Raw genomic sequence first — 12420 nt, forward strand, 5'->3', positions numbered from 1 at the left:
ATCACGTTCGTAGCAGAACACCACGAGTTGTGAATGTACAGCGCCAAACCTCCGCCTTTGGCCTTGCCTGAGGCTGCAGTCCGGTCGGCGCGGAACAGCGAGCGGCCCGCTAGCTCCACCGCTGCGTCGGGGATGTTGGCGTCCAGCCAGGTCTCGGTGAAGATCGCCACGCAGCTATCGGTCCGCTGAGACGATCCTCAGTCGTATTTCGTCCATCTTGTTGACGAGCGACCTGGCGTTGGCGAGGAAGATGCTGGGTAGCGCCGGTCTGTGTGGGTTAGCACGTAGCCTAGCCCGCACGCCGCCCCGCTTACCCCGCTTTTGTTTACGGTATCTTCTTCACTCCTCGGCCACAGCGGTGGGATAGTGGGGGGCTCCGATGTCCGCTGGAGCTCGGGAGGGATAAAATCCAAAATTGACGGTATTTCAACCTGGTTTTTCCCCAATTCCCACAGTTCAGCGCTTCCAGACTGGATGAGGGCCTGGAGTCTCAGAATAGGCGAAAATGTAAACAAAAATACCTCCCTGGTGAGGTGTTCAGGGCACGTCCCACCGGGAGGAGACCACGGGGAAGACCCAGGACACGCTGGAGAGACTATGTCTCTCGGCTGGCCTGGGAACGCCTCAAGATCCCCCCGGAAGAGCTAGAGGAAGTGGCCGGGGAGAGGGAAGTCTGGGATTCCCTGCTTAGGCTGCTGCCCCCGCGACCCAGATAAGCAGATGAAGATGAGATGAGGTAGCGTTTTGACTGCTCGCAAAAAGCTGCGGAAATAGCGGCATACGCAGTAGAGACCGTGTGAGGAAATACACCGCTAATAGCGGTAGATATCGCCGGAGGAAATACACCGCTAATAGCGGTAGAGACCGCGGGAGGAAATACACCGCTAATAGCGGTAGATATCGGCGGAGGAAATACACCGCTAATAGCGGTAGAGACAGTGCGAGGAAATACACCGCTAATAGCGGTAGAGACCGCGGGAGGAAATACACCGCTAATAGCGGTAGATATTGCCGGAGGAAATACACCGCTAATAGCGGTAGAGACCGCGGGAGGAAATACACCGCTAATAGCGGTAGAGACAGTGCGAGGAAATACACCGCTAATAGCGGTAGAGACCGCGGGAGGAAATACACCGCTAATAGCAGTGGAGGCAGCAATGGCGCTTGTCGCCCTACCGTAAATAATGACGATGATGATATTGTGATGAGCCTTTTGGTATCATGGAGACAGGGCTCTGACAAAGGCCATTGATTTCCTCTCTCATTTTTTATAGGTCAACGCTGGTGGCATAACCTGTGTTGACCTATGCCACTGAGCTCCTCCTGTTACGGCCTAACGTGAGCGGACCCCAGAAAGCAGAGAATAGAGACGGTAGCAACAGTTGAATTATCTTTTACTGATAAATTCAACAGACACAAAAAACAACCTGGAGCTGCACACAGGATGAGGGTCGGCTGGAGCCCAACGTAATATATATAACAAAAATACACAGCCGAGAGAAAAACTAAAAAGCAAACTCTACTAACAAGTGGCGACTGGCTGGTGCCGCCAAAAAAAACAGAAACATAAGACCCAGCCACAAGTGAACAATTTACTCACAACCAAAAAAATACTACACACAACCTGACGAACGGACTGGCTGCGGTCGACACGGGCGAGACAAGAGTCAGAGATGGGAAGTGGCCTAGAGCCGGTCAGCATAACCAGATGAAAAACCACACAATAATCCGACGGGGAACAGCGGGCGGAGTAGAGGTTAGAGGGCTGGTGGTGGTTGTGAGAATCAGTCTCAGGTGCGTCCGGGGTGACCGCAGCCAATCCGTACGCCGTAGGTCCTGGATCGATAAACAGAACAGGTGTGAGTGAGTAGGAAATTAACAAAGCACAACAAAATGACTTGATCCTCACACCTCCCTCTCCATCTGGTGATTCATGTTATAGTAGCCTGTAGTAGATCAAAAACAGTCATTAGAAAATTAGATAAAATATTTGTATCAATTTTCTTTTAATGTAAAAGCTAACAAAAAGGATATTGTGTTCTTGTACTTATGGTTGTGTCACTAATGTAAATCATTTTGATTAGCTTTTCTCTCATCATATAGGAAAACTGCATCTAAAAATGTTAATGTATTTTTATTATGTCTTACTTGTATGACTGTATTATGTGGATTATAATATTGGTACCAAATGCTCTGTTGCTGTCAAAAATCTTAATACAATGTAAAAAGAGTAGGAAGAATCTCTTCAGATTGATAGCTCCCCTCTAGATGGTCTATCAGAGAATGAAATGAGATTGTTGGGGGGGTTGTTTTATCTTAGAGAGATAAAACAATGACTCCCCTCCTTAGAAAAACATCCTCAATCAGAGTGACAAGCGGCACAGATGCATCTCCAGCCCTCTGCGGGACATTGTGAATAGAAACAGATTAGCTTCGCTAAATCAAAGTATGATGATGATGATGAACCTAACGCCGCTCGTATAAGGCTGATATTAAAATTTGATTCAAATGGTGAGAAAACCCCCCTGCCCCAACTCTACTACTTGCACCCGCAGAAGCGGGGTGCTCCACTTCATGATGTACTTGGGGCCGACAGGGACCAGGTGCTAATAACTGCCCCCCCCACCCTAAAGAAAATATAGGGAGAAAATAAATTAGCAAAGATAAACGTCCCACTAACAGCACTCCTTAAGAGAAGACCCTTTGAAATGTCACACAGAAGACTTGGACTTGATCTGGAAATAAAAACCAGGATGATCACTCTATCCCTGGCTGTGAGGACGAGTTCATTGGTATTCATGTATTCCTGTAATCATGCAGGCAATCAACATTGTGATCCATTTGTGAAGATCTTGGAGGGCAGACAAAGTCAACTTCGGGACACTTGAGTTGAATGAGGGTGATAATTACTTTGAATGCTGCAGAAGAGAGTTTTCAGTGATAACTCTGACAGCAGCTTTGCAAAATATACAAAATCCCTTTCCCATTTACGACCAGAGAAAAAGGAAGAAAGCAAGTGAGAGGGAGATATGATCAATGGCGCTGTCACATAATAAAAATGGGAGAGAACCCAAGAATAGTGTTTATGTCAGACATTTAGAGCTTCTGCAGCCGTGGTTAGGCATTTTACCATTTGTTTAAAGGCGATAAGGCTCCTGCAATTCCAGATAGTTTTCAAGACCCCTAGCATTTGTTTCTCGTTCCTATGGAGTTTGCCAAAATATTCTTACAAAACCTGGGGCACCACAGTCAAGCCCTGTGGCAGCTATAACTAATTTAGGAAAGCATTGTCAAAGAATTTATCATTTCTGAATGCAAATTCCTTAAGCTTTACTTGTGAGAAGAATCAAGAATCAAGAATCAAGAAATGTTTATTGTCATTCAGACACTCTCATGCAGAACGAAAAACAGCACTCAGGTCCCAGCTCGAGGCGCACAACAAACAGTCACCAAAAAACAGACACACATTCAACGTAAAACTAAATATATACGCAAAAGTGACAAAAGTGATTGCACGATCCCCAGTAGCAGCATCCAATGTAACAGAATTAGTCCAACAAGGAAGAACTGAATTTGGCCTCCGAGTTATCCACTGTTTATAACTCTCACAGCATCAGGGAAGAAACTGTTTTTGAACCTGGTGGTTCTGGCCCTGATGCTGCGCAGCCTCCTCCCAGATGGGAGGGGGGAAAATAGTCCGGGCCTTCTTCACTAAGGCGGCTGAGTTGGTCCTCCACGCCAGGTCGCTAGCGATGTGCACGCCCAGGAGAAGCTTACTTGACATTTTTGTTGGCACAGATGAGTACATCATCACCTTTGTCTCCTTCGACTTCAGGACTTGTCCCCGCTCACCATACACAGTTTCAATAAGGGTCTCACAAAGGACCACTGACCCCTGCTCCAAGTTCAGTTGCTAAAAGAGACACAGCAATCAGATCAGAGACAAGAGAGACATCATCACAAACGGAGTTTCTGCAATTTGCTCTCGTTGCAACTGGTTTTAGTTGATGCAGCTTCTCTGTCAGAGCAAGCTGCAGGGGCAGACGATCAACACGGCCCTGCGTGTGTCTGTAAGCATGCCCGAGGAAAGGTTTTATCAATTCATGAATCAATACTATTACTCATCTGTTGATTGAAAAGTTTAAATCTGCCATAAATACTTTAAGTACAATCAGCGCACATCTCAATCTCCCGCTCCATAAAGCGTCTTGTTCAAAGTGTTTACCACACACTAAAACGTTTTTGCCCATTTACACCAGAACATTACCACCAAAAATAAACTTTATGCAGGGAAAATGGCGTAGAGCGCGGACCGGCAGAACGCAGACCCCATATTCTGAAAAACTCTTTTTCCCCATTGTTGTGAGATGTGTCTGCGTCAATATCCTGCTCCAAATGTGTCATTAAACGTGCCTTATGTCGACACAAACCCCTTTGCCAGTGCCCACATGGGAAGTTTTGTGCATAGCACACCAGCTACCTCCAAGCCAGATGCTAGCACGCTCCCCCTGATATACCCAGAAGAGAGGGTTAAACATGGACATTCCCCATCGAGCCAGTCCCATGATTTATCCCCACATAAAAGTTGCTACGTACCCCATCAGTCTCCTCCATCAGACAGTGATGAGGACTACGACCCCAGAGAGAGAGTTCCCACTCTCCATCCTGGCCAGTATGACGGCAGCACGCCATGGAGAGAGTTTCTGCACAGGTTTGAGGGCTGCGCCGAGACGAATCACTGGTCAATAAAGACAATGGCCATTCAGCTGAAATTTAGGTGACGCCTAAGTAAATCGGGTGATGCCCTTCATGTGTTCAGAGACGATATTTATGGGAAAGTAGCTGTGGCTTATGGTGATTGGTCTGAGGCCGAACAAGATGCTATAGCTGTTGAAGTATTCACGAATGGCCTGGGCGATGCAGAGCTTGTCCAAAGACTGTTGGAAAAACGTCCAGCTACGCTAGCCAGAGCTTATGAGATAGCCCACCGTCATGAAACCACAAAGAGAGCTGCATTCTACGTCACTAGCGCCATGCAGCCCGCCCGCAACCTCACTGCTCAGAGGTCCCGCACAGCTGTTGTCAGAGAAAGTGATGAGAAAGAGACAGTAACCAGTGCTACACCTGCAGCCCGCCACTTACCCAGCAGCTTCGTTCCGTCCACGTTTACAAAGACGCCAAAGCATCAAAAGAACTTTAAAAGGGATGATATCCGCTGCCATAACTGTAATCGTTGGGGTCATAAGCAAAGCCAGTGCTTGTCCCCTCTGAGAAATGCAAAGACTTTTGTGCCGAGCACCCCCCCAGGAGGCTCCACTGTGCTCCACCTTAAAGGCCAGAACCGTGAAATGAGCATCCACCTGAGCATATGTGGGCTAGAGGTGTGCGCAGTCTTGGACAGTGGAGCGCGGAGGAGTGTACTGCCCCTTCACTATTATAATGCCGTTCATCAGGACATGAGACCCCCGCTTCTGTCATCCAGGGTTGAGACTTTGCTTGGGGTGGGCCCTGGAGACGTGCCGGTGCTTGGCGAGGCCAAAATACCTGTCAATATTCACAACCGTCAATTTGAAGTGGACTTCCTTGTTGCAGACATAGCGAGCAATGAAGTACTTCTTGGCCACCCATTCCTGACCCAAGCTGAGGCCCGCCTTGATTTTGGCAGGGATCGTATCGTTCTGTTTGGGGAAGAAGTGCCTTACTTTCACCCAGAGACTGCCCCAAAGTCGCGAGCTGTGAGACTAGCCAGAACGGTCACAGTTGAACCTGGACAAGAGTACTTAGTCAAAGGAACTGTGCAAACCTAAACATCGCACGGAGATATGATGCTCAGCCCCACAAAAGGCTTTGTGGAGAAGCACAAAGTCCTCATTGCAAGAGTTCTGGTCAACGCTCAGCACTCCAGCATTGTCCCGCTACGCCTTTTCAACCCTGGTAACAAAGCTGTCACTATAAGAGAAGGCGCCATTGCAGGCCTCCTTCAGCCAGCCGAAGTTCTGCTCCCATCCAGTGAACCTGCTGCAGCGGACTTTACAGCTGGTTCCCCTGCAGTTCCCCAGCACCTCCAGGAGCTCTATGCTCAGAGTTCCGCAGAACTTGATACCCATGAAAAACTGGAACTGTCTAACCTGCTATGTGCCTATGAAAGTGTCTTTTCTAAGGGAGCTGGTGATCTGGGCCAGACCAGTCTTGTGCAGCACGACATTATCACCCGGCCTGGACCTCCAGTGAAGCAGCCCCCGCGTCGGATGGCTGGAGAAAAGCAGCAGCACGCCGACCAGCAGATCTGTGAGGGCCTGCAGAACGACATCGCCACCCGCAGCCACAGCAGCTGGGCCTCGCCGATCGTGATGGTGCGTAAGAAAGATGGAACTTACCGCCTTTGTGTTGATTACAGGGCACTCAACAAACGCACCATCACCGACGCGTACCCGCTGCCCCGTATCCAAGACACACTGGACACTCTCGCCAACGCCAAATGGTCCAGCACCTTGGACCTGGCCTCCGGTGGTTGGCAAGTAGAGCTGATGCCACGAGCTCGTCGTGCAGCTGCCTTTTGCACGCAAAGTGGACTATTTGAATGGAATGTCATGCCGTTCGGTTTATGTCATGCCGTTCGGCTTATGCAATGCGCCGGCGACGTTCCAACGTCTTATGGACTGCATTCTGACTGGCATGCAGTGGGAGACCTGCCTCGTCTACTTGGACGACATCATCGTGCTGGCCAAGGATGGGCTTGAGATGCTGCAACAACTGGGCCAAGTTTTCCAGAGGCTTAAACAGGCAAACCTCAAACTTAAACCAGCCAAATGCTGCCTGTTTCGCCGCCAAGTTTCCTATCTGGGACACATTGTGTCCGAGCACGGTGTGGCTACTGATCCCAAGAAAGTTGAGAAAATAAGGCAGGAAAAGCAGAAAACACGGGTTCTTGCTTCACGTCCAGACATCCAGACAGCCAGCGCTTCCGTGTTTACAAGCCCATCTCGAACGAGCGGATCAGCTGATGAGTGCGCTGAATCACTCACTGGTCTCCTATGGGCTGGAGGCGGTATTACACATGGCCTCATTCTGCAGTATTTTAATGCCGCTGAGCACAAGAATACGTGATGCACTAATTGTATTATTAAATATAAAAAAATCATAAAATATATAAAATATATATCACTGATGTTATATTATATATTATATTATTTTTAATAATACAAATACATGATTGTTATATGAAGACAGGCGAGGCTGTGCCTCACTTGCCTCCCCTGACTGCACGTCACTGCAGCGACGCCATGAATTACCTGAGTTTGCATTTTTTCTTTACCTTGGATCATATTTTCAGCACTATGAACATAAAGTAATGTGAACTCAAGTCAAGAAAGAGTAATGTCAATTAAAACTGAGGTCCTCCTCAACTTGCTTTCAACTTCACGGCTGGTTCCGAAATAAGAATAACAGAATATCACTGTTGTACAGAAGATTTATTAAAATACATTGAACAAATACACAAAATACAAATAAAAAATGTCAATTCACTTGTTCATTCAGTTGCTATACAACACAAATATCTGAACCATAACACTGCTTGGATCATTCACCTCCAAAAAGTGAACCGTCATGTAACACGCTTCACATGCTGCAACGATGGTGCCTTTAATCCGGCTCTTTTGACAGCTTTTGAAGCCATATTAATAAGCATGTACATACATTGTTAAAATATGAATACTATTAGACTGAAGCCTTTTTAACCAACAGATATTACATTCATACTGACTTCAGTTTGATTGCATTTCATTTCAGTATTGTGTTTTTGACGTCATCTTGTTTTCATCACTCCAGAGGGAGAAAGAAAAAACTGCAGTTCTATGGCAACATCATCCAGATACATAAATCTGCATGAGATGATGGATTCTCTGAATAGTCCTTCAAGTATTTACAAGTTTATAAGGTTCTTATCTGTCAGACAACCTAATACAAGTCATGGTCAAGCGATGGCATCAACAGAGACACAACAAAACAGCCCTGAATAACACAGCAGATGCAGTTCAAGATTTGTTTGATGAAAATGTCGGTTAAAGCAGACATCTGCTAAATGATAAATGAAGGGGTAAGGAGACACAAGCAAGATTTGGAAAAGAGCACCACAGAAGAACCATCCCAAATGGCAAAAGTAGGATAAGAAAATACACACACTGCCTCTTTAACTGAGGTCAGTCCAACCAATCATCATCCCATCGCTGTCAAATAAGAGTTGCTGTTACAGTAATGTCAATAACAATCTACATTTTGAGTCCAAACATTCAAGCGATGCCTGTTTCATTCAGTGGACAAGATATTGAGCTAATCCATGCTAAAGTTCTCACAGCAGGTCAGTAAACTGTCAGCGAGACAGCCTCAGTGATAACTGTGGAAACTATCTGAAGAGCAGCGCTGTGCAACATCTTTAGAATACATTAATGAGCTGATCAATTATTAGTGTTGGTATTGACCTCTGCTGCAAATAACATTTCCCCTCGAGGAACAATAAAGCTCAGAACTGAACTGAATAACCAGAGAAATACATTCAAATTTAATTCAATTGGTTCCCGTTTTCAATTCTGAAGGAAATTGACAGGCTAAAAAAATGGAACAATAGTAGACTTATGGTAACATTGTGCCATAAGTACATTTGTTCTTTCTCAGTTCTAACATTGAAAAGGAACAGGGAACGTCCCTTGGGTGTATGGAAGTTGAAAAAAGAAAGTCACTGACGGTTAGGCCTGAACATCACAGGCCTCGGTGTGGATTTCGACCTGACAAGTCCCTATTTATAGTGCAGTGTCACTGCTTATGGCCCCAGGGTTAAACTCTAAAGCCGCTACCAACATTCAAATATCATAAGAATCACAAATATTCTACCATACACAGAAATAGTTCTCTGAAATGTGTTAAAAATCCTGCCTGCATCTTGTTCTTCTCTGCTTGATCTTCATCCGAGACAGGCTCCTGATTCCACTACATATTTTCAGTACAGTTCGACCTATGTGAGGTAAAATAAGAGTATTTTCTCCAAGTTGCCAGCAGGTGGCAGTCTTAAGGGGTTCAGGCAGACTTAGTCCAGCTACTGCATACACGATAATAGTTTCGATGCTTTTAAATAAATAACTGATCCGCTGGTTACCATATGAATGACCAAACATCATTTAAAGTCAAAATATGACTAAAGACATCTTTAATTCCTCTTCACAGGGAACACAGTCACAGTGACTAGGCAGATGGGGGAAAAACAACAGAATGAAACCGTTGTGGCTGCTAGTAAAAACAATGCACATTTGCAAATGCCCTGCTGAGAGCATCACAAACTCCGTCACACCAACTCGCTTCGGTTTCACTTTTAATGCGGCTTTCAGAAAGGCTGATTTATCGTCCCTCCTTGTACTCAGCTCTCCAGGACAACTTAACAGAAGCAAATGTTTGCTAAAATACTCCTATGGAATACTTGAGAGCTAAAAGTGCAAATGTTAAAATAGATACTGCAATAATCAAAAGTTGAATGGCCTTATCAGGAGTCAGAGAACTGACTGTAATCAGGTATGAGCAGGAGCAGGAGGAGGATGTGGGAGAAGAAATGGGGCAGTTGTCATCCATACAGGGGAGTTTCTGTCCTCAGGTCAGGTCAGAGATAGTCTAGTCCTCAATACAGATGACATCACCGGGTTTGCCTGATTTGAGGTCAGGTGTGGCCATGTCTCTCAAGGAGTCGAGTGACTTCTTGTCCAAATGGCTTGTAGGTGGCGGAGGCCCATTTGTAGACACTACGGAGGAGAGATAAGTCCTATTCAGTTGTTCAGTTTTGCAAAGCGAGTCAACATAATATATTCAATTCAATTCAGTTTTATTTCTGTAGCACCAGATCAGAACAGGAAGTCATCTCAAGGCACTTTACAGGATTAGCAGGGAAAGACAGAACCCAACTTGACCCACAAGAGCAAGAACTTTGGAGACGGAGGCAAGAAAAAACTTCCCTTTAACGGGCAGAAACCTTGGACAGAACCTAGGCTCATGGTGGACGGCCATCTGTCTGACTGGCTGGGTTGATAGAGAGAGAGGGAGAGAGAGAGAGAGCGAGAGCGAAACAAAGGGAGGGAAAGAGAGTGATCGAGGAATAGAGCTAACAGGAGCAGAAAAAAAACAGAAGAAGTTTTTTTTCTGCAGCTGTTTCTGTTTCTGTTATTCAAAATGATCATCATCAACGACCACGGTGAAATCACGGAGCTGGAGCTGAAGAGTCTAGCGCTACCGAAGCGGGTCAACAACCGCCGATCAACCCGGGGGTCGGCCTAAATCCCGCCATGTGTCACCACACACGCCGACTCCTGCAGGAGACAGAGGGAGAGCTGAACGTGCGGAGACAAATAGATCTGAACTAATACGGCGTGTGGTTTCAGCTCGAACTGCCGAGCTGCCAATGAACCCACGCACACACACGTTCATTGAAAGAATCCTCCATCCATCCATGGGGGCGCCCCCCCCAGACGCCTAAATAAGATGACAACCCACCTCAGCTCAATGCTCTCAGCAGAGGCTCGACACCGCGCTCCTCGCGGATGACAGAGCTCACCCTGTTTCTAAGGAAGAGCCCAGCCCCCCCACGGAGGAAGCTCATTTCAGCCGCTTGTACCCGCCATCTTGTTCTTTCGGTCACTACCCAAAGCTCGTTACCACAGGTGAGGGTAGGAACGGAGATCGACCGGCAGGTGAGGGTAGGAACGGAGATCGACCGGCAGGTGAGGGTAGGAACGGAGATCGACCGGCAGGTGAGGGTAGGAACGGAGATCGACCGACAGGTGAGGGTAGGAACGGAGATCGACCGGCAGGTGAGGGTAGGAACGGAGATCGACCGGCAGGTGAGGGTAGGAACGGAGATCGACCGACAGGTGAGGGTAGGAACGGAGATCGACCGGCAGGTGAGGGTAGGAACGGAGATCGACCGGCAGGTGAGGGTAGGAACGGACCGGTAAATGGAGAGCTTCTCCTTTCGGCTCAGCTTCCTCGTCACCCTGACGGTGAAGAGAGCGCAGACACAGAGACGCACAGTTTCCCCGGCAGATAAAAATAATCACTCTAAGATTTATAAACTCCTCTCAAGCACAGATACGATATTTCTTCCCATCTCAAAATGGGAGACGGATCTGTCACTAACCTTAGATCATGACTTTTGGACACAAATCTGTGAAAATGCATTTAAAATGGCCAAGGAAACAATCCTCGTTAACTGGAAGAATAAACGGTCTTTAAACATCAACCATTGGTTGAACCTCCTCATAGAACACATATCAATGGAGAAAATCTCTGCTTCCAAAAAATCTATTGACATATTGTATAGAAACATGGTCTCCTTTCATTAAATCAGTGGTTCTCAAATGGTGGGGCGCAACCCCCTAGGGGGGCGCGGTGCGATGTCAGGGGGGGCGCCTGTGACCGCGGAGAAAATGCTTTTCTTCCCTTGCGAGATTAAAGTGTAATTGCACATCCACTCCAGTAGTTGGCAGTGGCGCCCTGATTGTCAGAGTGCGCACAGGGAGTATTAGCAGAAGAAGATCGGTTGTAAACAAACCCTCAAGAGACAGCGCGGAGAAATATTTAACAGAGGCGGAGATGATAAAACAAAGGAAGGTCAGTCGAAAGCCAAGACGAGGAAATATGACGTAGCGTACGTAGCGTACGTAGCGCTTGGCTTCACCGTGACAACGGTGGGAGAAGAAGAAAGACCTAGCTTCCTCATTTTGCTAAAAGAAAATCAGCACAATTCTTTTTTCATTTTGGTTTTGTAGGTTAAAGTGTTTTATATTTTGTGCTCCTGAGTTAATGTTGCTGATCAATTTTAATGCATTATTATTTATTGATGTTGATGTTTATTGATGACACACCTGAGGCAGATTACCACCAGCCTTCATAAGGCCTGCTTCGCCCGTTGTTCCCAGTGGGACTATTTTGCATAGATCACGTCTCTGCGTACAGAACGTCCTTCTGCCGCTCCCCGTCCCTGGGATCCGCCTCGCCCTCGCCGACCGCAGCTGATCTGTGCGCCCAGGTCGTGCGTCGCGTTTTCCGTTTGTTAACGATTTGTATTTGAGCTTGCTTTTTGGTTTGTTCTTTTGGCTGTGTCTTTTTGTGAAACTAGATATTTTCGTTGGGCTCCAGCCACCCCGTAACCCGTGCGCAGCTCCGGGATAGTGACTCTTCTGATGAACATTTATCAGTAAAACATCAAGTCACGTTTGCACCGTCTCTGTCCTCTGTTCCTTGGGGTCCCCTCGCATCGGTCCATAACAGTAATAGTCCGACCACAGTAACATGGACCCCGCAGAGACAGAACGGATACGTCAGGCCCTTTCTAGCCAGGGTCTCCCTCAGGAGCCTCGCTGACGCCCTAGACCAGCTCAACTC

At 46.9% G+C, this 12420-nt stretch overlaps 1 protein-coding gene across 1 annotated transcript in view; it reads right to left on the reverse strand.

The window, feature by feature from the left end:
* Positions 1–9657: 9657 nt before the first annotated feature.
* Positions 9658–12420, reverse strand: part of chd5 (chromodomain helicase DNA binding protein 5) — a 109745-nt gene continuing 106982 nt past the window's right edge. Inside the window, exon 38 of the mRNA XM_068742181.1 lies at positions 9658–9785. Coding sequence (XP_068598282.1) covers positions 9658–9785 — 128 coding nt within the window. The remainder of the gene's footprint in view (positions 9786–12420) is intronic.

This window comes from Brachionichthys hirsutus, chromosome 8 (genome assembly GCF_040956055.1).
Source record: "Brachionichthys hirsutus isolate HB-005 chromosome 8, CSIRO-AGI_Bhir_v1, whole genome shotgun sequence".
Taxonomy (NCBI): Eukaryota; Metazoa; Chordata; class Actinopteri; order Lophiiformes; family Brachionichthyidae; genus Brachionichthys; species Brachionichthys hirsutus.